General features: G+C 35.9%; 1 protein-coding gene across 1 annotated transcript in view; it reads left to right on the top strand.

Moving 5' to 3' along the window:
- Window positions 1-26,659, top strand: part of wdr27 (WD repeat domain 27) — a 114,774-nt gene that overhangs the window by 10,252 nt on the left and 77,863 nt on the right. The window contains exons 12-20 of the mRNA XM_041251330.1: window positions 1,943-2,025; window positions 5,657-5,735; window positions 9,773-9,850; window positions 11,523-11,629; window positions 12,280-12,369; window positions 14,377-14,498; window positions 18,258-18,391; window positions 19,938-20,035; window positions 23,710-23,831. Of these exons, the coding sequence (XP_041107264.1) occupies window positions 1,943-2,025; window positions 5,657-5,735; window positions 9,773-9,850; window positions 11,523-11,629; window positions 12,280-12,369; window positions 14,377-14,498; window positions 18,258-18,391; window positions 19,938-20,035; window positions 23,710-23,831 (913 nt within the window). The remainder of the gene's footprint in view (window positions 1-1,942; window positions 2,026-5,656; window positions 5,736-9,772; window positions 9,851-11,522; window positions 11,630-12,279; window positions 12,370-14,376; window positions 14,499-18,257; window positions 18,392-19,937; window positions 20,036-23,709; window positions 23,832-26,659) is intronic.

Below are 26,659 nucleotides of genomic sequence, written 5' to 3'. Positions count from 1 at the left end.
TTCTTAATGATCGACTTGACTGTACTCCAAAGGAGTTTTATACCCCTCCCCTGATCTATGGCTTTCCACAACTTTATCCCGGAGTTGTTTTGAAAGCTCCTTGGTCTTCATGGATAGTCTTTGCTTTGAATGCACTACCCAACTGTGGGACCTTAGAGACAGGTGTATTTAATGTGAAATCATGTGAACCACTTTTATTGCACACAGATGGACTCCATTTAACTTACTGTGTGGATTCTGAATTGCACCTGAGCTTATTTAGGAGTGCCGTAGCAAAGGGGGTTAATGCTTATCTAATGAAGACTTTTCAGGTTTTTATCTTTAATTGTTTTGTTTTTTCACCCCCCCCCGACCCCCCCTCCCCCTTTTTTTTCACACGTTGAATACTTGGGTGTGAATACTTCCTGTAGGCACTGTATGTTTTCTAACATGTGTGAAGACTGTATGCAGTTTAAGTTTTTACATGCTTGTTTAGAATAGGCTATGTATATAGGTTATGTTATACCTAACACATCTTCTAAGGAAGTATTTTGGTAATTAATGAAATACTATTAAATAAACCCTGCATTATTTAAGTGGTGTGCAGACATGCACTAATGCTCTCAGGAAAGTGCATTCAATGCTGTAGATATTAGTGCATGTCTGTAAAAAGTGGTTGAATGCACATAGATTTACTTAAAGCAGCATGACTCCCAAAGGTAAAATATTAATGTGGCTCAAGTTTATATTTGATAGTAAAAACAACAACAAAAAACTAAATAAAATAATTTATTACACTTCTATTATATCCTTCTATTTTATGTATACAGCTCTGGAAAAAATTAGGAGACCACTGCAAATTTTTCTTAAATCAACATCTCTACATGTGTGGCAGCCATTCCATTCCAGTGTCTGTTGAATTCCAACACAGGCACACCTCATTCTACTGAATGAGGTACTGATTAGGGGATCACCTGAACCAAATCTTATTTAACGAGGAAAAGTATAAAAACCACTCCTGTGGTTATCACTATCCTCTTGCAATAGGAACAGCTGGATGGCAAAACAGTGCTAGTAGTACCTCAAAAGTAATTGGAATAAAAAAATAACTATTGACCATGCCCAAAGAGTTGAAAAGGAAAGTTTTGAGTGAGGAAAAGAAGGGTTCAATTCTGGCTTTACTGGCAGAGGGATACAGTGAGTGTCGGGTTGCGTGTGTGTGTGTGTGTGTGTGTGTGTGTGTGTGTGTGTGTCTATATATATATATATATATATATATATATATATATATATATATATATATATATATATATATATATATAAATTGTGGCTGTTTGTAAGTGGAATGAAACATTTTCTTACATATAAATCATTGAAAAATTTTATTGACGTGAGATTGCACTTGAATTTAAGAGATCAGGAGCCAAATGGAAACTAGCGCAGAAGTGTCACAGTTGGAAGGTTATGCACACATTAATGGAAACCTTATGCACAAGGAAACCAATTTCATAGCAGCTGGCAAAGGAAACCGGGAGATTAAAACAGTGCACAGTAAAATGGCATTGTAGGCCAGTAGACTGAATTGCAGGAATTGCTTGCAGACTAGAACTGATGGATGAGAGGAGGAAAGGATAGATGGTCAGACAATTCCTACTTTTCAAGTGAGCAGTAAGGTATGACAAAAAACACTGTCATTCGACATCAGTATATCGATGATAGGAAACACTGTGTAACCGCGATGGTGTGCATTGGATCAAAAATGATATCTTACAAGCTGGCATATTAAGATGCTCAGTGGCTTTTATAGCTGGAAATTGAAGCTGGTTTAATTTCTTGATTTGTATGTCACAAGCGTAAAAAATATGATGTGTCCTTATATAAAACTGCTGAGTGTGCTATGACTCAATAACTGTAATAATAACATTTAAACAGTTTTTCCATTTCCATTCGTTTTGGTTTTCAGAATCCCTTTACTCCCTACTTCTCCTCTAAACTTTGAGCTAGTGAAGAGGGAAGACTCCAAACCTGCCTGTCAGAAAAAATCAGGTATGCTTCAGTTTCTCATCATTCTGTCCTGACACACAGATAGGCAGTCTGCATTAGAAATAGTGGCTTGGAACAGGAAAGAATATGGAAAATGTGTCCGTGGCAACTGATTGAAGAGGCAAAACAAGTAGAACATTAGTATACAATGTGTGAAAGATTTTACTTAATGCTTGGTTCATTTGCCCTTTTTCAGCAGGCCCAGACACAGAAATTGAAGTTTTTAAGCACTTTTTTTATTTTTAACAAAAATAAACTCTCACATGGCATGCTAAACTAAACACTTCTTTGTTTTTCATTCAACTATTCCACTGGACAGCTAAGCCACAAAACACTTCTATCACACAAAGGTTTGCACAGTACCTCACACCGACTGACAGCCTCTTGCCTTTACACAGACTGCCCAGTGCCCACATTTTGGTACCTGTTATATACCTGCATTATATACCTAAATCTGTATTGTAAGAGATATTGCAATTGTACAGTACTGTGTACTGTACACTGGACATTGTTTTACATAGTAATTACACTGTTGTGTCTGCAAGAGAAAGTACATTCTCGACTTGATTCAAGGTAGCCACCAAAACATCTTATAAATCATTAATTAAAAAAAAAAAAAAAAAAAAAAAAAAAGATGAAAACCTGATATTAATCTATTTAATCTGTTTCTATTGTTTCTGTACAACCTCTATAAGCAACAAAACAACCAGCACTATGTTTGTGTCTGTATGAGATCAAATTAGTTAAAATGTATTAAAATTAGGTTTAGGTTTTGCAATATAATATTACAAATAATAACTGAGTTGTGAATAAATGGTAAACACACACACACACACATATCTATGGTTTGGTTTAATACTTCTATAGTATCGTATAGATATATATATATATATATATATATATATATATATATATATAATATATATAAAGCATCCACGCAACAGTGTAGAAAGAGAATGTATGTGGAGGAAGCAAAGTTTCTATCTGTTCTGTATGGTAATACTGTTTTCCATGCAGATGGCAGCACTCACTGTTGCAAGGAAGCAACTATGGTTCTTAGGATTTTATTTATCAGATATATACAGCCCATTTGCAACATGGGATCTAATGGGGTTTATTGGGATCTATTACTGTGGTTGTGGGACAGGCAGCTTTAGATCGTGATATCCACAGTGTGCTTTAGTCGGCTAAGATATGCTTTTGTCAGACCTTAGAACTGGCAAGCTCAGCCTCCTGTATTTTGTCATGTGTCTATTCCAAAATACAAATGCATTTTTGTGGATAGTTCTAGTGCATCATTAGTTTTGTCTTTAGTCTGCTTCAGGGCACAGCAACTGACAGATAACCAGACAGTGGTTAGTTAACATACCAGTGTTTGTGTCAGCAAAGGTTGAAATATTTACTGCTAAAGACTTTTCACGTTTTAGGGGGGTGGGGGGGTACAACACAAGGGATGAGATTGGAAGCCTATGCGTGACTTTAATGTTATACCATAAACCACAAATATTTCCACCCTGCTGCTGCTATTTCTAAAGAACACATAATGAAAACAAGAGAATATATAAATAATAGACTCCCTGGGACACAATAGTTCTTGTCTATGACCGTAAAATTATTAGACACGCTATGCATATATCTGAAGTTTACCTTGCCAGAATATATTCAATAATGGCTAGAATATGCTCTGTTTATTATGTTTTATGAATGTTGTCACCTTTCTCTTACTGAGGTATAATCGATATCGTTACTTCAAAACAGGGTTAACCAGTGGATTCTAGAAAGCTGGAAATAACTGCAAGTCTGCCTGCACTGATCCTTGATCTCAGTGGTTTTAGTTTCCACATGTTTAGATCTTTATAGCCCTATTCCGTATGGATCTGCTGCTGCTGTTATCTCACAGAGAAGGGTGTATATGGGGGGAAAAAAAAAAAAAAACATGTTGGAGAGAGTTTGGTGTTGAGGTTGGATAAAGTGCTAAACAATCTGGAGATCTTTGGTTTTAGTCCCACACACACATACCTCATCATGCACCTGGCCTGTAATTGTGCCAAGTGTCCCATGCTGGAGCACTGGGTGAAGGCCGTTACCTTTGATTAAAAATAGCTTATCTGGCAGGTCTAGGTGATTTAATTCTCTGCACAAGTCATGGGCAACTCTTGTCCGGGAGGGCCAATCTGCACAACGTTTAACAGGTGTAATGAATGAAAGGGTTGTGCATGGATTTATTTGTAAAATACATTTTATTAAGTTTGCTTTCATGGAACATAGAATTCCCAGCAGAACAGTAATACAGATAAAGGGATGCTTTATATCTTCTAAGTGTACTTGATGTTCCTTTTCTTGCATCTTTAAGATACTATTATGTGTGTTCTGTGTCATCCTGTACCACAGTACAGTACTGGCACAGGTAGGTACCAGTCCAAGTACAGAGATTTTAAGTAGTTATAGCTTATGAAACAATTGCATATATTGTACGTGTTGTGTAGTCCCATTGTCTGTAAAGCTCATATGTGCAAAAATGTGTATTTTCATTTAAAATATTATATAACACCATACTAGGTTTATAGCCAATTCTACAATTCTTCTGTCTAAAAGTCTTAGTGTTTCTCTGAGAGAGTTATATATATATATATATATATATATATATATATATATATATATATATATATATATATATATATATATATATATATATAAATATTACCATTGAGTATTTTATTGTTATGGATTAAATACCATACTAGGTTAAATAAAACCTTTTTTTTTAATGAAATAACATGTTTGCTATAGCATGTCTTTCAAAACTACAGATGTCGGTAAGGAAGTGCACAACAACAAAGATTTATGACATTATTTCATAAGCTGTATCCCTTTTAAATGATGTGATCATTTTGTGTTCTGGTAGAGATTCATGTATTGGGCTGTTAAATTGCATATAACTAAACAGGAAATAGATCTGTTTTTCAGTTTGTAACTAAGCAGTCACATTGTATGTCAAACAGTGGCTGATAAACTTTTTTTTTTTTTTTTTTTTTTTTTTAAGTTTTATTGCTTTTACTTGTAATTGTTGGAACTTCAGGAGAAAAGGCCATTTTTCATACAGATGATTGTTTTTCTTATTTTATACCGTCCTTCTGTTCTCAGGTCTTAAAAAATCGTGATGATTGTATTCTTGGAAACCACACTGGGTTTAATGTATCTGGAAAAAATCACCTCATTTAAGTAGAGCACTATATTCAAGGTTTAACATGGCATCTTGCAGAAGCCCACAAAATGAACAAAATGACTTCTGTAATTCCATCACATCTGGAGGAAGGCCAATAACTCCAAACCTTTCAAATGGACTATAAAAATGTATGACATAGGGTTTAATAACAAAATACACAAAGCTAAAATTAAACAACATACATGACAACCTATGAATGCAATGTACAAAAGATTGCCGAGAGATTTTTTATTTAATATTGTTTTTTTTGTTTTATTTGGCTACATATTTTTACATCTCTCTCTCTCTCTCTCTCTCTCTCTCTCTCTCTCTCTCTCTCTCTCTCTCTCTCTCTCTCTCTCTCTCTCTATATATATATATATATATATATATATATATATATATATATATATATATATATATTTGTAGATGTGAAGAGTTCTGTTAAAGATCAGCCTCTTGTTTTCCACACAAAGGTGAAATCATCTGGCTACACAGCAACACCAAGGTAGGTTGATGGATACTGCTTTTGGAAGATAAAAACTAGAAGAATCGTGTGGACAACCTTTTTTGCCAACACTCTGGGTGCTGTAATATCTGGCTGCATCACAAACAACACAAACATGGAAGTGGCAAAGCTCCTAATGCAATATGAGGTAATGGGTGTGTAATAGCCCATAGACTTAAGGATACAAGTGCAGCTGACTTTAATACCAGCTGCATCTCATGAAGCATGAAATGACACAATGGGGAAGCAGGATAGATGCTTAGTATAAGCCCCAGTGTTGGCTGTTTTGGTTCTGAATGCGTCAATAGAGAACATGTTATTTCCCTGTCTGTCACATTTTAAATGTACCTCTGCAAACTCACATCAATAAGGATACTTGCAAACATATTGTCACTAGGACTGTTTGTGAATTTGATGCAAATAACCTAAATAGCTTATAACACAGTTTATCTACCTAAAATAGGTGTTTTGAGAATTAGACTTTCTTATTTACTTTCCTAAAATTAGAGAGTATGCTGCATAATAGAATTATAATATAGTGAGATTTAACTATACAGGTTGATGGCTGAACCTGTACCTGTTCTGTTACACTTTGCAATGTATGTGATAAAATAAAATCTGCTAATATATTGTGAAGGGAGGAATAGTTTATTTTTAATGCTTTCATGTGCAGTTTATTTTGGTTGAATGCAAATATAATCTTTGTTGGATAAACTGACTGTAGCTTCTCCAAAATGGCATTGTGTCTCCAAGATTTTTCTTTAAGAATTAACAAATTGACCTGACAGGCAATTTAGAAAGTAGGCTTTGTATAATTGTATGCTGTTTTTTTCTTTGTTTGTTTTTGTTTTAAAGCGTATGCTGAGGGATTTGTTATAGTCATGCCTGTTAGTGTGCAATAAATAAAAGTTTAATAAAATTAGGAATAAGTAGTTATTTAATAGAACAATGAGAGTTAGATTTCAGATATATAATTATAATGTACTGCACCAAGTAAATTAACAAAAAATAAATAAAATAAAAGGGTTGCATATTAGAGAAAAAAACGATGAAAGCTGTACCTTTAAATCAAAATAAAATTAATTAAATATAATCAAAACAAGGTTTTAGACATGTTGCATTTTTCTACCCTGATGCATTATGAGCATCGACAATTTACTCAAAGCCTCCACTAGTGTTTTCTGCTATTATAACAACCTTGACTTGTATAAAGAAGGAAAAACATTGAGTGAAATAGCTTGCATCACTTGATTTTCAAGGTGTGGTATCTGAAGCATAATCAGCAAGTACAGAGATACATCATCTGTAATTGACAAACCCAATACTGGCTGGGCTACCCTACATACTTTCACCAGGTTCTACTAACATAATGTGGTAGCTCCCTCTATGCCTTCATTAGGCACAAGGGTCCTTGAGGTTGCAAGCTCGCCCTGCTAAGCATGGTTTTGCGGTCTCGAGACATCCCTTGTCAGCTGTCTCTACTCACGCTCCCTTGCGTCGGCTTTGGATTGTTGGTGGTTGTCTTCGAATTGAAAAGGAACGTTAGGTTACGAATGTAACCCTGGTTCCCTGAAAGAGAAGATCACCACCAACCTGCGAAGTCTCATCGGTCACCTTCGCGGGTTCGATGCAAAAGAGGAAGTGAGCTCTGTAGAGTGACTGTTTGTTCCCTCGGAAGGCGGGACAGAGAACGTCACTCCCCGGAGGGGCCTATTGGCAATTGTGATATAAAATGCTCAGTGAATACCTGACCTGTGGTAGGCATATATATCCTAAAAGTATTATTGGTGGTTGTTCTCTCTTTCAGGGAACCAGGGTTACATCCATAACGTTATATTATCTACCCCCCCATCCCAACCCAATGCATGCCAAGCATTAGGAGAAGAGTCACAACATGGTTTAATCAGTTACATGACTTGTTTCTTTACTCCAAGTTAGTTTAGCTATTTCATAATTTCATTACATTAAAATGTTGACAAGTAGTTAAACTATTTTTGATAAAGGATCTGAAACAGGTAGTTAATTATTTTTATTTTGGTTTGCTGTTGTGATTAAATAAAAAATTGACTCATAACATATTAAGTAAAAAAATAATTGGAAGGCAATGATTAATGACTCTTTAGGAACTTTGGGAAAAAAACAATTCCCATTGCTTTAAGTGCGTAGACATTCCATTTGTTGTTTTCGGGCCATTACCTATGACAATTGAAAGACTGGTGTTATGATAGATGTAGTTATCATATAACATATAACCTGTCAGGTTGCATGCACTGAGGTGTTACATCAAAATAAGTGTGTCCTGTTTATTTGCATTGCGTGTGTGTGTGTGTGTGTGTGTGTATATATATATATATATATATATATATATATATATATATATACAGTGCCTATAGAAAGTCTGCACCCCCTTGAACTTTTTTTCACATTTTGTTGTGTCAGTGCCTCAGAGTTTCATGCATTTAAATGAGGATTCCCCCCCCCCCCCCCCCCCCCCACTTATCTACACACCATACGCCACACTGTTAAGTATGGTTTGTATTATTAAAAATACAAAACTGAAATAATAATTGGATAAGTCTCCACCCCCCTGAGTTAATATTTGGTGGAAGCACCTTTGGCAGCAATTACAGCTGTGAGTCTGTTGGGGTAGGTCTCTACCAACTTTGCACACCTAGTTTTGACAATATTTGACCATTCTTCTTCACAAAACTGTTCAAGCTCTGTCAAGTTCTTTGGGGAGCATTGATGGACAGTCTTCAAGTCATGTCACAAATTTTCGATTGGATTTAGGTCGGGACTCTGACTGGGCCACTCAAGGACATTTACCTTTTTGTTCCTTAGCCACTGCAGTGTAGCTTTGGCTGTGTGCATTGGGTCGTTGTCAAGCTGAAAGGTGAACTTCCGACCCAGTTTCCTCTTTCTTGCAGAGGGCAGCAGGTTTCCTCAAGGACTTCTCTGTACTTTGCTCCATTCATTTTCCCTTCTATCCTGACAAATGCCCCAATCCCTACTAATGAGAAACATCCCCATAACATGATGCTGCTACCACCATGCTTCACAGTAGGAATGGTGTTCTTTGGTTGATGCGCTGTGTTGGGTTTGCGCCAAACATAACATCCATTTTAGTTTCGTCAGACCACAAAACTTTTTGCCACATGGCTACAGAACCTCCTGAGTGTTTTTTTGCATACTTTAAACGGGATTCAAGGTGGGCTTTCTTGAGTAATGGCTTCCTTCTTGCCACCCTACCATACAGGCCAGATTTGTGGAGTGCTTGGGATATTGTTGTCACATGCACACTTTGACCAGTCTTGGCCGTAAAAGTCTGTAGCTCTTGCAAAGTTGCCATTGGCCTCTTGGTAGCCTCTCTGATCAGTCTCCTTCTTGCTCAGTCATCCAGTTTGGAGGGACAGCCTGATCTAAGCAGGGTCTTGGTGGTGCCATACACCTTCCACTTCTTAATAATTGTCTTGACCGTGTTCCAAGGCCTTTGATATTATGTTATACCTATCCGCTGAACTGTGCCTTTCAACAACTTTGTCCCGGAGTTCTTTTGAAAGCTCCTTGGTGCTTGTGGTTGAGTCTTTGCTTTGAAATGCACTACCTAGCAGAGGGAACCTACAGGAACTGCAGAATTTATCCTGAAATCATGTGAATCACTACAATTTAACATAGGTGGAGTCCACTTAACTTGGTGTGTGATTTTGAAGGCGATTGGTTACACCTGAGCTAATTTAGGATTGCTATTACAAGAGGGTTGGACACTTATCCAACCAAGCTATTTCAGTTTTTATTTTTAATTAATTTTCTACAAATTTCTAGAATATTTTTGTCACTTGGAAGTTGTAGGGTAGGATGTGTAGATAAATGAAAAAAAAAAACTATTTTAATGCATCTTAATTCCAGGCTGTCAGGCAACAAAAGGTGAAAATTTTGAAATGGGGTGTAAAGAGGCAGCACACTTTACAGAATACAAAGCACACTTTGATTGTTATCAGTAATGGCGATTATGTTCCCCTTGTTGTTTTTCATGACAGGATGACCATGTTTTCACTAAAGACTAACATACAGAAGCCAAGGGTCCAACCTACAAAAGGGAGGAATAACAGAGGATGGTAAGTTTTTTTTTAGCTTTTTTTTTTTTTTGTTATTAATAGTCATAACGACTATTAATCATAGCAGTTGTAGTTGTAGTTTCATAGACTCTGGTACTACAACAGTGAATGCAAACAAGAATAATACTTTGTTTTTAATTCACTAAACTTAAGAGCTTCTGAAGTACCTGTAGGAGTAAATATACAAAGTAATGAATTATGTTGAAAGAATGCAATGTTATTCACTATGTTTGTCTCATGCTATTAATTTTTTCAAATAAAAGTAGACCAGGTTCTTACATGTTTAGCAGGATTACATGACGGCATGTTTGGTAGGAATTAGGAACTATGAGGTAGTGACTACCTGGATATAATGGGATATTTTACTAGACTTCTTTGAAGAAAATATGTGTTGTTTGGAACTATTGATGGTGTTATAAAGCTGACACTTGAACTGTTGTCATCCGTTGTAAATTAGTATTCGCATGCAACCAAATAGCTATTAGCCTTTTCATCAGTACAAGATTAAGCTAGTGAATTTCATGCACATGTTAATGATACTTAATCTCCTTTACTCAGACAGGAATAAAAGCTCCTGCAACAGTTGGATCATTATGTGTGAAGGTAGTGAATGTTTAATTAGAAGAAGAAAAATTGTTTACATGGGTGATGTTCCCATTCCATCTTGCCAAAGCTCTGATGGTGTGCATGATGGGAACCTGAGAATCCTTTACGATTCCTGTTGAAATGATGGCTTTTTTAAATTTGGTTGCCTGCTGTTATGCCTTGTTATTTTCAACAGACCCAAGTATAGAATTTTGTCTAAAAGCGTCCTGTGCTTACTCCTAATGAAGAACTGTATGTCTGGATGGCAGTGTTTTTTAGTAACTGTCACAATATCCTTGCTAGAGAAATTAAACCATCTGTGATTGATCAAGAGCTTAACATCATATTTATATTTCATAGAAATACTGTTGTGCAGCTCAAGTTTGATTAGTTCTGTTCTGGTCAAGTTTGGTCAAAGTGATGTTTGACATACAGTAAAAACATTGTAAACATTGGGGCACAAATTATGGTAGCCAAACTGACATAAAGCAGAGTGTTTATGTGGTCTTTAGCATAGCCAGTTGATTAATAATAATAATAATAATAATAATACTGTAAGGTGCTGTTCAGTCACATTCTTTTAAACAGCACATAGCTGATGCTGTATAGACACTTCATTCAAGACTAATGTTGTTGAAGCTGACAGTTGCTTGATGAGATTCTGGGATCAATAAGCTACTAACAACCAAACAAGCAAGATGGGCCGAATGGCCTCCTCTCGTTTGTAAACTTTCTTATGTTTGTAAGACATGAAACAGTGTCAATGTTTCATTTTCTCATTGACAACACTATTTGTTTTTAGTGTAGTATTTCAGGCATATCCCTTATATCATGTTGAACCACCATGCCTACATTGCTTGAATAAATGGGCTGCTTTTTTAGTGGCATCCCTACTTAACCATATCTTGCCCATCATTACAACAGCTTTGCTTGGTAGTAACCATAATGATGGCATTTGAAAATCTGGTGGATCTACAAGAATATTGGCTTAAATATGTGCTGCTCTATACAAGTCCCTTCCTGTGTCTGTTGTAAGTGGGAATGGATACATGTAACTTATCAAGTGTCATTTAACATGTTCTTATAGTGTAATCATAAAAGATTACCCAGTGGATAGTCCAGCCCCAAGTGTGGTCCAGACACAAGTGAGCACAGCAGTCAGACCAACGCCTGTCTGCAGTCTTCAATATTCAGGTAAACGTGCATGAGAGAGGTCATGGTAACGGCATTCACACATCTTTATTACTAACACATGATCTTTTGGTTTTGGTAACAAACTGGTGTAAAATCAAACAAAATTGTGTCTGGTCCCCAGGGCAGGTTTTTGAGCTAAACTAAAGTAGTGCATTCTGGAGAAAGCTACAGTAAGTACAGTATGAAAAGACCATGGCCTTATATCTGTGCGGTTTTAATAAAATCCATACAGCCTGGCAGCAGATTGCCGAATTTACAAGAAGAACATTATTTTCCCTTACTCCCTTACACCTCCACCTTTTTCAACCCTTTTTTTTTTCTCACTGTGGAGATGCAAACTGTGTAAACTAAGAGTTTTATTTGTTTGCTTTAAAGAAAAATGTGTGTGTGTGTGTGTGTGTGTATATATATATATATAATGTGTGTGTTTTTTTGGTTTTTTTAAAATTTTACATAACTTTTTACTAATTCATTTTTTTTTTTAATAACACAGCTGGCCTTAATCAGTGTTTAGGTAACATAGCTTATCTAATTGTCTAATTAAACAATAAATAATGTGCATAATTTACAACTTTGACTATGATTGTGTACCGCATGGAACCCTTGAACTTCAAGTTGGTCTTAATAATTTCCTTTTTTTTTTCCCTCAGGGGATGGAAAACAACTTGCGTGTGGTCTTGGAGACAAATCCATATTGCTATATAATTCGTCCCTCACTGGATCTCCAGCTGTCTATACAGGTATTCTGAGTGTTGTTTATTGTAGCTGTAGTCAATGTTTTTGGAAGTTTTGATGCATTAAACTGGAATTGATTTCCATGAAAACCCATGAGCTCAATCCAAAGTGTTTTTCCTACTTGAAACTTAAGCTTTAAAATTCTTGGCTTACTAGAAATCTGTACTGCTCACCAGTCAGGATGTTGTAACAGCAAATCTGCACAGAATATGGTCCAAATTCAGACATTTTTTAATGTAAATCACTGAACATTTTTAAGGTTTTGTGAAAAAATGCAGACATTTTCCAGTTCCAGTATTATTAACACATTTCCATTTAAAAAAAAGTATGTTTCTTTCTTTTGATAATTTTTATTGTCAGTTGTAAGATACTTTATTTCTTATATTCAAATAAGCACAGGGTTAAAAAATAATTGATCATAAATACTATTATACACAATTTTTGTCAAGCATTGGATGTCATAGAATTTTCTAATGTTGTATTCAGATAAAACAGAATTTATGCTAGAGAGCTCACAGAACCAAATAAAAGGAATTGTGGGACTACATGAGTTCTCATCAAAACTTAGACTAGAAATGAAGAGTTTGGGGGTCATCTTGATCCTGATCTCATTAGGGAAGTTACAAAAGTATCTTTTTACAATTTGAGAAATATAGCCGTTATTTCTGTATCTGATGCTGAAAGACTAATGCATGGCTTTGTTTAATCTAAAAGTGATTATTGCAATGCATTTTTTTTTTTAGTGTCCCAAAACATGTGGTATCCTGCTTGCAGATTGTTCAGAATACCGTTACTAAAATTCTTACTAAAACCAGGAAACGTGAACATATCACCCCTGTTTTGGCCTCTTTACACTGGCTCCCTGTGCAGTGTAGAGTTAATCTTAAGATTTTGCTGTTAATGTACAGGGCCCTGAATGGATTAGCACCTAGGTATTTGCATGTTACTGACCCTGTATCTTTCAAACCTCACTCTGCGATCACAGGATGCGGGGCTGCTGATTATTCCCAGGGGCAACAAAAGCAGCACGAGAGGAGGGAGGGCTTTTTCTTGTAGAGCTCCTAAATTATGGAATGCTCTTCTTCGTTTGTCAGGGAAGCTGGGACCGTTACAGTTTTCAAGTCAAGACTAAAAACACACTTTTATAAAATGGCTTTCTTATCTTAGTAGGTTTTAATGTAATTTTAAAATTGCTCCGTTTGTATTGTGTATACCGTTATTTAAATCTGTTATTTAAATGGTCTGACTGTGGTAGTTGTATGTGTGACATGCTATACACATGTATTGTGGTTTGCTTTTTTTTCTCTGCTATGTACTTACTGTACATTTTTTTTTGTATAAAAAGCACCATATAAATGCAATGCATAAATAAATACAATTATATTTGTTGTATGCAAATTTGGTTTAGCATTCCCAAGAGTTTGCCTTCTAGTCCTGCAATACTATATGAAATTATATTGGAATTTGAGAATGCTATTCGACTCAACTCACCAACAGAACTTGATGACAGTACAAGGAGCTTCCAAATGCATAATGTACATTCAACAGGATACAGCCAATAATATTTGTGCTTGTGTCACTTTAATCCTAAACTATTAAGCACTATTAAGCTCCGTAAATGCACTTCAATTGAGAACTGCTGAAACCGAGGAGTCCTGTTTCATGATGGGAGAATGACAAGGGTGTAGAAAAGTTGTGTGGGTGACTTGGCAGGGTGGGGCTTGGTGTGAATCTGTTGCTGTTTCTTGTTATACTTACCCACGTTTACGCTATTTCATTTACTTTTTGTTTGTATTTGTGTATTGTTTCTTCTCCGCTGTGTTTTTGTAAAAACTCAAAAAATAATTACTACAAAAAAAAAGAATTGCATTAAATATGAAAAAGGACACAAGGGGGCAGCAAAAGAAAGTTAAATAAAATTAGCATAATGTTTATCATTTATTGTATCACATAGGCTTGACTTACAATGCATGAATATACTAAAAAATATACAATTTTTACCTTGTCTAAAGGTCATGATGGAGCAGTGACCTCCATTGGGTGGAGTCATAACAGAAATTGGCTACTTTCTGCATCTGAAGACAAGACGTTAAAAATCTGGCCAGCCCAGGGCACGGAGCCGGCTCTTGAATTGGTAATTTACAGATAGCCTATTACTAAAAACTTTTAAGTTTCTGTTAAGTACAACTCTTGTAACTATCAAAATGTGCAGTCTATGCAGTAAGTGTACAAATGCTTGACTGCATAGTTGTAATGAGTCACCGAAACTGGTATTCGAGTCAAGTCATTGGGGAGTAAAGACTCGAGTCGAGTCTTTGACAAGCCAAGCTCGATTCGAGTCGAGTCTTTGACATGCCAAGCTCGATTCGAGTTGAGTCTTTGACATGCCAAGCTCGATTCGAGTTGAGTCTTTGACATGCCAAGCTCGATTCGAGATGAGTCTTTGACATGCCAAGCTCGATTCAAGTCGAGTCTTTGACATGCCAAGCTCGATTCGAGTTGAGTCTTTGACATGCCAAGCTCGAGTTGAGTTGAGTCTTTGACATGCCAAGCTCGAGTCGAGTCAAGTCACCAGTCTGGCTCAAGTCACTTCGAGTCATTATTTCTGACAGTTCAAGATATCTTGATTTAATCAGATTAGTTTTACAGGAGGTTAGCAATCTATACACAAAAAAAAAAATGTTAAAAATGCAAAATTAGGATGCACAATAATGTGGTCATACTTGCCCCACTTATGGTCATCATTAAAAGTCAACGGTTTCTGCTGAGGCAAAATTTTATATGCTGGTAATTCAGATTTATATAATTCACAGGTAACAGAATGTGTACTACATATCTCTCCTCTTAGTGTAAGCTGAGCTATGGAGTGTCTTTTTTTCCATTAAATGTCAACTAGACATTTTTAAGTAACAGATATTATTTCACAAAAGCACAAAACATAATAAAAAGGTGGCATAGCAAAACATAATACTGTACTTAATACAAAAACAATCTTTCAATCTTTCTCTCCCATCACGTCTTATACATTAATGTACATACACATACAACTTTAAGTTTTATGTATAGGTATGTTAAAGTATAAGATGTGACCAGAAAGAAAGAGAGAAAAAAAAAACACTTTTAAGCCTAGTTAAAGTCTTTAACTAAGACTTTAAACATAAACCTCTAGTTTCACACACCCTGATTAGTACTGACCTTGGACTACCTAATATTAGTTTAGGTAAGCTTCTTAGTTTTTATTCGTTTGCATTAGCTTAACAAATGTGTGCTGGAAACAATGTTTTATTCAGAATTGCATTTAAAGGGAAATTTAAAAATAGCTACAAAGCACCAACTTCGTAGATAAGAGAATAGTGTGCACCACATACTTACAAAATGATTTACTTTTCAAGCTTTCACTAGGCAAAATTGTACTTATTAGAAATGTTTTCCATACATTCAATACCTTTATTTTTGTGCTAACAAAACCTGAAAAATAACTCCAAATCAGTGCTTTTTCTGCTGTTTTGTTTAATTTGCCCTGGCATTATTCTTTTTTTAATTTTTTTAAAATATTGAATACTGACTACCTACTCATTGTGAAAAAATACCGCTGTTGCATTGTGCCTTTTTTTAATTAATTCAGATTCTCATTTTAGGTGTTGAAAAAAACAAAAAACCTACCGTCAGTTACCGGTTTTGAATGCAGTTTATTCATATTGTCGCTTTACAGTGCTGGCGGGATGCAGCCTGCTTGTTTTTCTCCAGGTTGGCTGTATAATTATTAAAAGTGAATTCCACCGCTGCAGGTATTTTTAGTGTACTCTCCATGTTGTTTTGTTTTTTTCGTGTCTGACAAAACTAAAAAATCGCTGTTTTCCTCAGAATTTTCTGGGATCAGTGATCAGAAATCTGTCTTTGCTTCCTGCCTACTCATTTTGATTTTGGGGCTCCCTGCTGCTTGTGACGTTATGATCATAGAACAGTGCTATAGGCTAGAAAGGTGTTTTCTGTTTCCTTAGTAACGGTCTTAACAACCATGGCAGGAACCTGTTTATGTGCAAAATGACAAGATGACTGCGTGTGTTAGAGCTGCAAGTATTGAACATGAAATAAGTTTGCTATTGATTTTATCACAAAGACAATGACTCGAGTCATTTTTTTTTTTTTTTTGAGTGATGAATCGAGTCTTTGCTTGCAGGGACTCCAGTCAAGTCGAGTGACTCGAATCGAGTTGTGCCTCGAAAAATTGCGATTCCGAGTTGAGTCGAGTCATTACAACTCTGCTTGGCTAATCCAGTTCTTGGCACATCTGGTGCAGTTTGTTTTCTATTAATGTCTGGTGCTGTAGGAGAAAACCAACAAGGCAATTTAAAATGTTCTTTTAAAATGGTTTGTAAAAGTTAATTTGTATATATGTATATACAGAGCACCAGCAATCTGTGATTCCACTGAATTTTTGGTGTTTAGACGCCATGTAAAAAAAAAAAATATATATGTATTAAGAAAAGAAAAAGTTGTGTACAAGTTTTTTTCTGTAATGTTGAAACTATCAAGGTACTGGGTCCCCAAGTCGCTTATCTGGTAAAAGCACAGCCACACGGTGTGTAAGGTGAGTCATACAATGCAGATTCGAATCCTGGCAGATTTGAATCCTGTGAAGCAGCCAGTCTTCACTGGGGATTCCGAAGGGAGCGTCACATTGGCTCTGGCGCTCCCGTGTGTCAGGCAGGCAAAACCATCAGAGACTGTCTCGCCTCATTGCTCTACAGCTAACCCTGCTGGCCAAGTGCCCAGTGAGCTCAAAAGTGGACATCTGCCAGGCTGGCCTTTGTCCTCCACAGGTCAGTAACTCACTGACATCCGCTCTCGAGTTCTTGGGTATAAAAGAGGAAGCTGGCTTGGTAGTGGGATCTGAGGACGCTAAATGAACCTTCAGTTCTCCTAAGCTGTGTGGGGAATTGGTGAGGGGGAAAATTATTGGGCATTTCAAACGGGGGAAGATAGTCAGTTGTAAAATCATTGGGCACGCTAATATTAAAATAAAAAAAAAAAAAAAAAAAAAAAAAAACTCCTGGAAATGCCTTATTTCATATTTAAACAAACATTGAAGAGGGAAGTCACACTTTTAATCTAATTTATTTAAACTTAACCTACATTTCCTCCATAGAAATTGTTTTCCATGTGTCTACAGACATATCCCATATACGGGCACTATATAGATACTAATACAATTAAAACTATACTGTTATATTCATATTACCTCTTTGCAGAACAGTAGCAGTAATGTTACTAATGCTAATTATAGATACAAAGAAAAAACTTTAAAGCCTTGATTATTACTCCTTTTAAAGGAAGTTGTATGGAAATTGATGATTACACTATGTAACACAATGGCTATTATTCCCCACAAACTTTGCTTTTGTGACCAGGACAGTGATATTTCAAAATATCACTATTTCCAATGGGAAAACGGGCAAATGTGTGTCTTTTCGTTCAGATAAAGTCAGAAAAAACAACATATGAATCCAAATTAACATGTATTTATACTAAAGTAATACAATACTGTATTTACAGTATAATCGTAAATCTCGAAAAACTACTCACTTCTAAATATTTTGTAGTCATTTTAGTATTACTTTAGTATAAATACATGTTAATTTGGATTCATATGTTGTTTTTTTCTGACTTTGTGTGAATGAAAAGACACACATTTGCCTGTTTTCCCATTGGAAATAGTGATATTTCAAAATATCACTGTCCTGGTCACAAAAGCAAAGTTTGTGGGGAATAATAGCCATTTTCTATACTTTTGAGGCATAAGCAACTAGGAAATAACACTTACTACCCAGGAACAAAAAAATAAATAAAATTTGTTACACGGGGTTAATTACTGTGTTTTGATTTATTTCAGGGCGACGACACATTTTCAAAACCCATACGATCTGCACAGTTTTATTATATGGACAAATTTATATTGATGTCTTCTGGACCTTCATTACAGCTGTTTGCATACCATTTGGACACCAGTAGAGATGACATCAAAAGGTTGGTTAAAAGGTTTTTAAGTGGTATTGTGAATTTATGAATTTATTTTACCACCTTGAAGCTACACATCACTTTAGTGTAAAAGAAGATTAATCACTAAACAATATAAAATACAATAGTCATAAAACAAAAATTAAACATTAGTTGTGTGAAATGAGATGGACAAAGTGTTCAACATTTTTGCTTAGGTTCAGGTAAGGTATCAGTGCCACTTAGTTAAACCAATACTAGTGAATTATTTATTTAAAATTATTATTTTGCTTGCTGTTAGCAATTTAAAATGAATTAGAGTTAATAGCTCTGATCTGTATTTTTTCTTAAGCCTTGAAACCCATTTACAAGGCAGTTGCTAATGTCTCTTGTGCAAGATGCCATGGGAAAAAAAAAAAAAAAAAAGCATAACTGATGACTTTCTAAATCTGGCACAAAATAAGAGTTCTCACAGCTGATAAAGAAATATGTGCAGACCTTATTAATGTATATTACCTCTGGAGAAAGTGCTAATTCAGTTCAACTTGTAAGATTTTCTTTTAACCAATGTGGTTGGATTATACAATATACCTGTTATGCTGGGTTTCAAAGCTTATTTAATTATGTAAGTATCAGCCAAATAAGGATTTCAAGAGCTAGCTGCCCCCCCACCCGCCACCCCGAGACATTTTAAGGACATAATACACCCACCCCTCGTTATATCGCCCCTCGCTATACTGCAGATTCGGATATATCGAGGTCCTGGAGTTGGCTCCTCATTTTTACTGTCTAACTGCGTATGCCTTAGCTGCAATATACACAGGCATTTAGAATTACTGTTTGTTTTATTTTGTACTGAACATCACAAAGAATAATATACAAAACTATTAAAAACAAAGCATAAATGTCGTACTGTTATCATATACACACATATTGCACAATAACATGAAACAAATTAAATATCTGCTTGCTGAAGTGGTTTTTATTTTAGCCAGTGAGGTGTTCACATGTGGCAGCAATGCACTAGCAAAAGCCACAAGGCAGTGACATCAGCTACCTAGCAACAAGCCTCCTATATTGTTGTTCTGAATGGATTATTTCAATGCAGCGGGTTTGTGTATTTTGAGAAAGGAGAGGAAGACTCGTGGAATTAATTGGAGGCTGAAGCTGATGAGAAGCAATTATCCTCTGCTGTATGAATTAAAACAGTGTGCTGCTTTTTATACGAAATGAGAAAAAGCAGGTTGCGTAGAGGATTTATACTGGACCCTGACGCACCCGATAAAATGAGGGAGTGGTTGTACAGTATTTATTTGTTAGCCTATTTGTTTTTCTATGGATCTCTCACTATATCGCGGCCCTCGATATATAGCGGATTTATATTGGACCCCGACACCCACGATATATCGAGTGGGGGGTGTAGTAACAAATACTTACATCTATTTTTCTGATATGTCAGTCTGCTTCATACAAATATGTCATCTTAAAACGTGTGTAATATATTAAGGTTTTTTTTGCACTTCTCAAAAATGAATTTCTAGTATTTTATGCTGAATGTCATCTCTTCCTTTTTTAGATATAAACAAAGAAGTGTATGCAAACTTGTGGGGAAGTTTCAGATGACTCCCTCAACTGAAGTAACCTGCCTTTCTGCTGTCAATGAGTTTTATTCACGTATCCTTTCATATATTTTTTATACAGCACAATTTGTTTGATGATTTTTGATATTTTATTACAACAACTACCAGTAGTATGTATTAGTATTAATTAGCATTTCCTGTGGGGGTGAATATTTTCTGTCAGCCTACATTTCTTCTAATATTTCAGCTATTCTTGCATGAGTTCTGGTCTCTAATTGGTAAGGCTGATGAAGGCAGCATCTCCAGGAATGCTTTCCTGAATTCACTAAAACTTTGCTCTGACATATTCTTCTTCATTTCATTTACTTCTTTAAATACTGTTTCTAAGATTCCAGTTATTGATCTGAGTCATTCTTCAGTTGCTGTATTTGATGGATTTGTCTAATTTCAACAGTTAAAAGGAAAAATAGGTATAGTAGTTTTTCATAATGTTCATGTCTTTACTATACTAAATCACCTATTTCTGAATGGTTTGTTTCCATTTAACTTTTCTGTAGGCTGGCAATATGTCTCTCCATTCATGTTGAAGATGCTACCTTGCAGAAAGGGGGTTGCAATGTAAAACAACAATCAAAAATACTAATGTCTTGGTAAATTATATCCCTGTAAACAAGTCTACTTTGCAATAGTTCGTTTTTAATATTGCATGCTGGGCTTCCCTTTTTTAATAAGATTTTAATGTCAACGGGATAGCCTGTTTGAATAAACTGTAAAGGTTAAATAAAAGCAAACTTAGGAGGTGACTCATGTCACATGACTCAAGCCTTAGTTTCGGTTTGCTGTAGTGTCGCTTAGGAACGTCTGTTCAGGACGTACGATACATTATTGGAAAGCTCAAATTCTGTAAATTCAAACTTGGAAGCTAGCTATTATGGTGCGTGAGATATTCACGGGAGAAGGTTGGGAAATTTGGGAAATTCAACCAGGCTACCTGGACTAGAATTATCCTTTGCATAGTGTAACAGGATGAGTGCCTGACAACTACCTAAAAGAAAGTCACTAGATCCACATAATAACTGATACTAAAGCACTGTGGGGTTCAAATGGACCCCAGGTAACCTTATGAGGGTTACTCATAATATCCGGCCTGTAAAAATCATTGGTATGATTGGAAGGAAGGTTTCAATAGGGGTTAAAACAGTAGTTATGTGATCCTGAAACTCCATATAATGCTTTTCAAAAATGCTGTATATAACAGTGTTCAGTTTTTAAACAAATGTTTTTTTTTTTTTTTTTTTTTTTTGTTATTATTATTATTAAATATTTTTACGTTGTGTCAAATTATTCCTTGTGCAACATCTAAAGTATACAGTTGCATTTAGATTTACCCATACAAGTGTTGGAATTATTTTTGAGAGTTCCCCAGTGGCTCACCTAGAAATGCCTGCACAGTGCTGGATGAGTCATGCAGTCAGGAGCTTGGTGGTGGTTTCAGTCCCACAGGGAGGGCTGTACTAGTCTTTGAACTCCCATGGGCTGGGGAGGGGAAATTGGTTGAGGTTTGTATTTCTGTCACATAGCAACCCTTACTGGTCAGATGCCAGAAGGCAGAGGTTGAATTCTGTCCTCAGTAGTTTAGTCTTGCGGAATTAAATGAGGAAACACTAAAAAAAATATATTATTTTCTTTTGCGATTTGTATGCTGTAAACCCCTATGTCACTGCTTTTTTTGCTATACTGTATACACGGCAGACACCCCCCAGAAGCCCCAATAAGCCCTTAATATACCTTTAAATTACACTGGTAACCCCTGCAATAATTTATATACTACTTTGAATCAGCCCATTTAATTGGTGTTGGCATTGTTTGTGCTTGCATTCTAAACCCTCTTACTGAGATTCTTAGTTAAATTCAGCTGGCCATAGTAAACTATGAGAGTGAGTGTCAGTGGTCATACTTAGTGGCCACCAAATCTTTGGGGTTTTTGTACCCAACATTTTTGGCACACTTACAAAAGTTGTTTTACTTATTGTAATTAAATGCTGTACCAGCTTATGCAGGATAGTGGCTCATTGTGGCCATCAAAAAAAAAAAAAAAAGATAATAATAATAATAATTATGTCATGATCACAAGATAGTTTCTCTCAGGATTTTGACAGTACGAGTCGGTTTGTCGAGATCACAGGATAAATTTAATTATCTCAGATCCTGGGATAAATGATCTTTTAATCACGAGGTAACGGAATGGTAATGTGGAGATCCTGGGATAAATTATCTTGACATAACATCATTTTTTTGTTTGTTTTGATGGCCTCAAGCTGTCATATGGCAGTCACATTTACAGAAATCAGTTTTTAAGACGTTGTTTTGTTAACACAGGGGAAAGAAAATGTAAACACTAAGGATTACTTCAGAAATAATAAAAAAAAAAAAAAAAAAAACTGCTGTGTAAAGAATGCATGGTCCTCTTGATGCCAGAAATGTTCTTCTAGTCTATTTTGAGATGCACATATGTTTAAACTACATTCCTCATGTGACCAAAGGCTCTAAGTGCATTTTAAATACATTCAAGGGATTAATCCAATACTTGTGGTTGCTATGATCCCTTTAGGAGATTATTATTGTTGCAGAACAAACCTAAATGATAATTTTTCTTAACACAGTTGTTTCCATGCAGGACGGCTGGCCTGAAGGAAATGTGTTTTTCATGTTGAAGTAATTTCAAAATAGATGCTGGTGTGACAGTTGCTATTGTGGCTGGGAAGTCAAAAAATCATTTGCAATTTCATTTGCTGGGTGTTCATCCCTGTAGACATTTTTTTAGATTATATTTTGGAGCCCTATTTTTCATAAATAAATTCAACACTAACATTATAGTGTTAACAAGAAACAAGTCAAATTACATACAGTGGGACTTTTCTGGGTTCCATTGCATGACAATTGTTGAGAAAACTTTATGGCTTTCAATTTCCATCACTGCACATTTGCACTAAAGCTAGTAGCGTTTACAGGAAATTGCCTGAATTTGATGAAAATAGCTGTGGTCACATACTTGTGGAACACACTGCATAACTGCGTCTACCTGCAAATACGTTTTGTCTTGCTAGTTTTTAACAGTGAAAACAGTACATAAGATATGCATTTTTATATATCTGGAACATGAAAGTAGAAACTTTAATACAATGTTTAGAAAAAAAAAATATGTGTGCTTAAGGTACAGTAACACAGCATGATATAACCTTTATATCCATAATAAGCCAAGTAACAGCTGGAGCAGATCACAGATCTGGTTATTGTTATAATATTTTCAGTATGTTCACTGCAGTTTGTCACTAATCTTGTTTACAAGATCAGAGTTTGGGTGGCAATACCAAGTGGAGTTTTACTGGTCGTCTTTTTATATACTACTGTATGTATGTATGTTGTGTGTATGTGTGTGGCATGAAATCTGATCCCTTTCATCTCTGAAGAAATATTTTACAGTTGAGAATGTAAGGTCTAGTTTGTAGCATTTTGTAAAATCCTAGATTTGCAGGAGCTTATGACTGCCTTGCACTGAATAGCCAGTAAAAAGTGTTATTTGTTTATAATTAAGATGAATCAAAACATTTAACAGCTGTTTTTCTGTGTTTACTGGAAAACAAATATTAGTAACTAGATGCAACACATTATTGTATAGTAAAGCAAGTACTCCTGTATATAAAAATGTTATGGCGGACTTGTGTTACATCCTTTTTGCCATGTTTGACCTTAACCCCATCTTTATAGATATTGTATTGGCTTCTGGGAGTAATCGTATGGTGGAAGTCTTTGATTTCAATGTTGGTTGCAGTGTAGCAGCGATCCCAGATGCTCATTGCAGAGCTGTTCACCAGATCGTCCAAAACAAGGTAGGTGTTTTTTGTTTTGTTTTGTTTTGTTTGTCCATAATGCATTTTTTCTCGCTCAACCCAGGTCAAATCGTGTCGACCCACATCCTGAGGTACAACCCAGGTACGTGGTTTCACACTATGCGGGATTGTGACCCAGGCAGCCAGAACCTGGGTCGGGACCTGGGTAAGAGTGCCAGTGTGAAAGGGGCTTTATAGGATACATATAAAAGATTCCAAAACAGGGTGTTCGGGAGAAGATTTATTTGTATCAGCGATTGGCTGTTGGCCAGACTGAAAGATGCCCTTCTAACTCAGTCCTTAGTTCGGTATGTGGAGAGAAGTGATGAGGTGACACACCCGGATCAGCCATTCCAAACTTTGGCGTCAAAGAGGGTCAGATCTAGATTTGACAACCCCCCCCCATCAAAAAAAGCTGTTTTAAATCAGCATACAGCGTAATAGTTCTAATTATACCACATTAACCATAACTGGATACATTTTAAGAAATCTGAATTTTCCTAATAAACTTTTTTTTTAGTATACTGTTATGTAATCCCTGTATGATTCTCTGTTAGGGTTTTTGTTTATATTTAGTTTGCCATGCATGCTAACTGTTCTGATGATATTAGTGTTGCACCGGCTTCAATACACAACGTTACTCGATGTGCAGTGCTTATACCTCACTCTCTTCCTCACAAACTGCCATGAGGAGTCTTTCACGTAGCAATTACCGGAATAGTTTGTACGCACGTCAACTAATAATCTAAAGGACTTGTTACACGAGTCAATATGCTGGCAACATAAATTGTATCAAAGTGTTGCCTGTGACGTCATCGCGGGGGTTTTGACCTGTTACACGATACAATGAACAGGCAACTCAGATTTGATACAAATTGCCTTTAATCCAAGCAATAGCCAATCATATTTAAGAACTATGTTGCGTAGTTCTTGAATTAACAGTAAATTAACAGTTTGAAATGGCAGCCATTAAACAAAAAAGGGCTATAAGTTGGGCTAGGACTAGTTTGTCATGGAAAATTTGGATGTAAATCACAGAGGAGTCATGGTCAATGCGTTCAAAATCACAGAGAAAAATGCAGAGGGAGAATAAAGTCAAGGGGATAAAAAAATAAATAAGATAACTGTCTTTAATAAAAGCATATTGTGGCTTTTGGTGCGCACAGGTTCAGCAAAGAAGCATGAGACAAGCAAACGAAATTTCAACGTGTTGCTTTTTTATTTGCTCTGCAACGGTGATTACTAACTAACTAGCATTTATAAGCGCTGAACTAAGCAGAGAATAAAGACGCAACCAGGGGAAAGGGTAAGAGACGGCAAACTTAACACACTGGGGGCAAGAAATACACCCAAGGATCACACAAAGAGGGTGTGGGACTGATAAGAGACATGTACATTAAATTAAGTGCAACCGGGCAACAATTAAACAACAAGTGGAACAATAATTTAAATTAAAAAGAGGAAACTGTTCAATGTATGTCCCACAGCGAATGGTGGCAGTTAGTATAGTACACACACACATACACACACGCACACATACAGACACACTGAATTTATGAACTGTTAACATAACTTTCATGAAGTATTTAATTGAAGAGCTTAGTTTGATTCAGAATTTTTTTTCTTCTCCAAAAAAATTAAAAAAAGGACAGCAAGTACGGTGTTGGAGTTAGTTCAAAATATGTAATTATTTATTAGAATTAATAATAAACGATAAATACATTTATTAGAAACGTGAAATTTATTATTAAGGAGAAACACTTTCCAATAAAATCACATACAAATTGAATACAATTTACTAGTCCCCGCAAGCCATGCACATCAGCAAAAATCACGGACACTAGCAAAAGTCACATTATCTGTGGCACCCGCAACAACCGTGACTAAATCCCAGCCCTAGCCATAATTGCACGTCTATTCATTAATTTGTTACAAGATGAAGAAAAACACAAACGTCTGCTTTTGGGTTAAGAAGTGGCTCTTACTGCGATAGGAAAAAGGCTGCTTTCACAGTTTACTGAATGAGCTTCAAAGCGGCGATACAACCAGTGACGGAGTTGAGAACAAGTACAGTATACAGTAATACAATATATTTTATTTATTTATTGGCAGGCGCCTTTTATCTACATTTTTATTCCCCTATAGTTAACGACAGTTGGACCAAAGGTTTTAAGAAGTTTTAAAATCTTGTTAAAAGTAATTCTTCCAACATTGGTTGTTATCAAAATACTACCAAATTAAGGATGTGTTGACCAACTTCATAAAACTCTATGATAAGTACTTTTTTTGTCCTGAGTCCAGTAATTGCGGCTTTCATGTCCATTTTATTGTTTTCGCTGTAGCAGACAGAATCACGTGACACACACCAGTGCTGTGATTGGATATTACCTGGAACCTGTTGCCTGGAGTAGGATTGCTGTCCACTTAAGCAATCCCGTTGCCAGGCAGTTGCCAGAATGTTGACAATACGATGTCAGGGCTGTTACACGGGGCAATCCTCACAGGATTTGGTTGCAGGCAATAAAAGTTGCTAGTAAATTGACTCATGTAACAAGGGCTTTAGGGTTATAAAACCAGCATTTAGAACCTTTGAATGTTTTCGAGGATATCAAAGGTTTTGAGCACACACCAGCACATAATAAAAAAAAAAAAAATCTATTTGAGGGTGTTCCATACATTTGAAACGGCGTCATTATACACTGATCAAAATGTAGTTACAAGTATCAGTAAGATCAAAAACACATACATGCACCGTGTTAATCGTGGTAGCAGTATCCTGGGAGACAGTCAGCATGGTTTTAGGAAAGGGAGATCGTGTCTAACTAACA

This window comes from Polyodon spathula, chromosome 5, assembly GCF_017654505.1.
Source record: "Polyodon spathula isolate WHYD16114869_AA chromosome 5, ASM1765450v1, whole genome shotgun sequence".
Classification (NCBI taxonomy): Eukaryota; Metazoa; Chordata; class Actinopteri; order Acipenseriformes; family Polyodontidae; genus Polyodon; species Polyodon spathula.
This window is presented reverse-complemented; position numbering and strand designations above follow the sequence as displayed.